Below are 1,617 nucleotides of genomic sequence, written 5' to 3'. Positions count from 1 at the left end.
CCCACGAGATCCCGTTCGTTCATTTCTTGCTCTTCACATTCGAGCTGTTCTGGGGCCCCGAAGATGATAAAGTTTTTCGACCGATCATCTTCTGTAATCGCCGATTTCACAGCCATTTTGATTTTAGCTGGAGAGATATCAGAAGCTACGCTGTTATTCTTCACAACATCTGTAAACAGTTTCATTTCTGTTTTCACTGTCTCCTTCACTGAAGCTAGTTTACCAGATTTGCATTGGATGAGCTCGTTCTGAGTTTTTATCTGTTCTGATTTCTGTTGGTCAAGCGTCTCTGCTGCTGATCTCAAAACATTTCTCGATTTACATATCATAGACCCCATCTTCAAAACTATTTCGGTTATTACATCCTTTGTAACGCCTTTTGGCTTGAACAAGTCATGAGTGAGGTCCTCTAGTTTCCTGCAATTAAGATTCGCTAAAACCGAGTCTGATAAGTCCTCAATCTGTTTCTCCAGTTCGTGAAGTGTACTGACCGAAAATTCCATATTGTGTATAGCAAAGCTGCACAGTAAAAGGCAGTGCAATTACCTATTTACTGATAAGAGACAACTGATATCAACTCACAAGCGAAAAGATTGATTGCACACTGAAGATTGATTGCACACTGAGATTGATTGCACACTGGATTGATTGCACACTGATGTGTTACTCAGTACAAATCAAAGGACTTTCTAAACAGGTGAGCTTTAAGTTTTCCCTTAAAGTCCTTGATGTTTACACATTTCCTGATTTCTTGAGGAAGATTGTTCCATAATCTTGGAGCAGATGAAGAGAAGGCTCTGGGTGGACTGTTTATGGGGCAATGAAGAGACACATCTCTGCCACCACTGGAATTGTACTTGACAAGGTTTGACAGGTATGAAGGTGCTAGCCCATGGAGCAGTTTGAAAGTTAGCAGGAGTATTTTAAATTCAATACGTTCTTGTACCTTGAGCCAATGAAGTTCTTTTAAGTAGGGCTCAACTTCTTCTCTCCTCTTTAGACCTTTAACTAAGCGGCATGCTCTGTTTTGCAGAGATTGTAGCTGTTTCAAAACAGAATGATTCGTTCCAAAGTAAAGTACATTGCAGTAGTCAAGGGAACTAATAACAAGAGATTGTACGATGATTTGCATTTGGGCTTCAGAGAGGAATGGTTTCATCTTTGCAATGTTTCGCATCTTGTGGCAGTTTGCAGCTTTGAGCTTCTTTATTTGAGGATTTAGAGACAGTGAGGAATCCAATGTAAAGCCAAGGTTTTTAGTAACATTAACGAGTCTTATACAGACAGAAGGTTTAAGGAAGACACCACCAATTTCTAACTCCGACAATAAACGTTTTGAACCAAAAACTATAATCTCCGTTTTTGTAAGATTCAGTAGAAGGAAGTGATCCGTCATCCAGCTCTCAATTTCTTGAAAGCAGGAAGGCAGGTCTTCGCTAAGGACCTCATATTCTGTAGCAGACGAAAATGACTTGTAAATCTGATGATCATCAGCATAGCCATGGATCAGAAATTGCTTTGATTTTACAGAAGAATAAATGGAGCGGATGTAGATATTGAACAACACAGGGCCAAGGACTGAGCCCTGTGGGACACCAAACTTTATAATAATTTCTA

The 1,617-nt window shown here is 39.8% G+C and overlaps 1 protein-coding gene across 1 annotated transcript; it reads right to left on the bottom strand.

The window, feature by feature from the left end:
• Positions 1–667: 667 nt before the first annotated feature.
• LOC134820151 (uncharacterized) lies at positions 668–1,177 on the bottom strand. Its single transcript, XM_063830372.1, has one exon. It carries the CDS (start codon positions 1,175–1,177, stop codon positions 668–670), a length of 510 nt encoding a protein of 169 aa, XP_063686442.1.
• Between the last annotated feature and the right edge of the window lie 440 nt (positions 1,178–1,617).

The sequence above is a fragment of the Bolinopsis microptera genome, chromosome 8 (assembly GCF_026151205.1).
Source record: "Bolinopsis microptera isolate Bmic1 chromosome 8, MBARI_Bmic_1.0, whole genome shotgun sequence".
In the NCBI taxonomy this organism is placed as follows: Eukaryota; Metazoa; Ctenophora; class Tentaculata; order Lobata; family Bolinopsidae; genus Bolinopsis; species Bolinopsis microptera.
The sequence above is the reverse complement of the archived record's forward strand: the minus strand, read 5'-3'. Positions and strand labels throughout refer to the sequence as shown.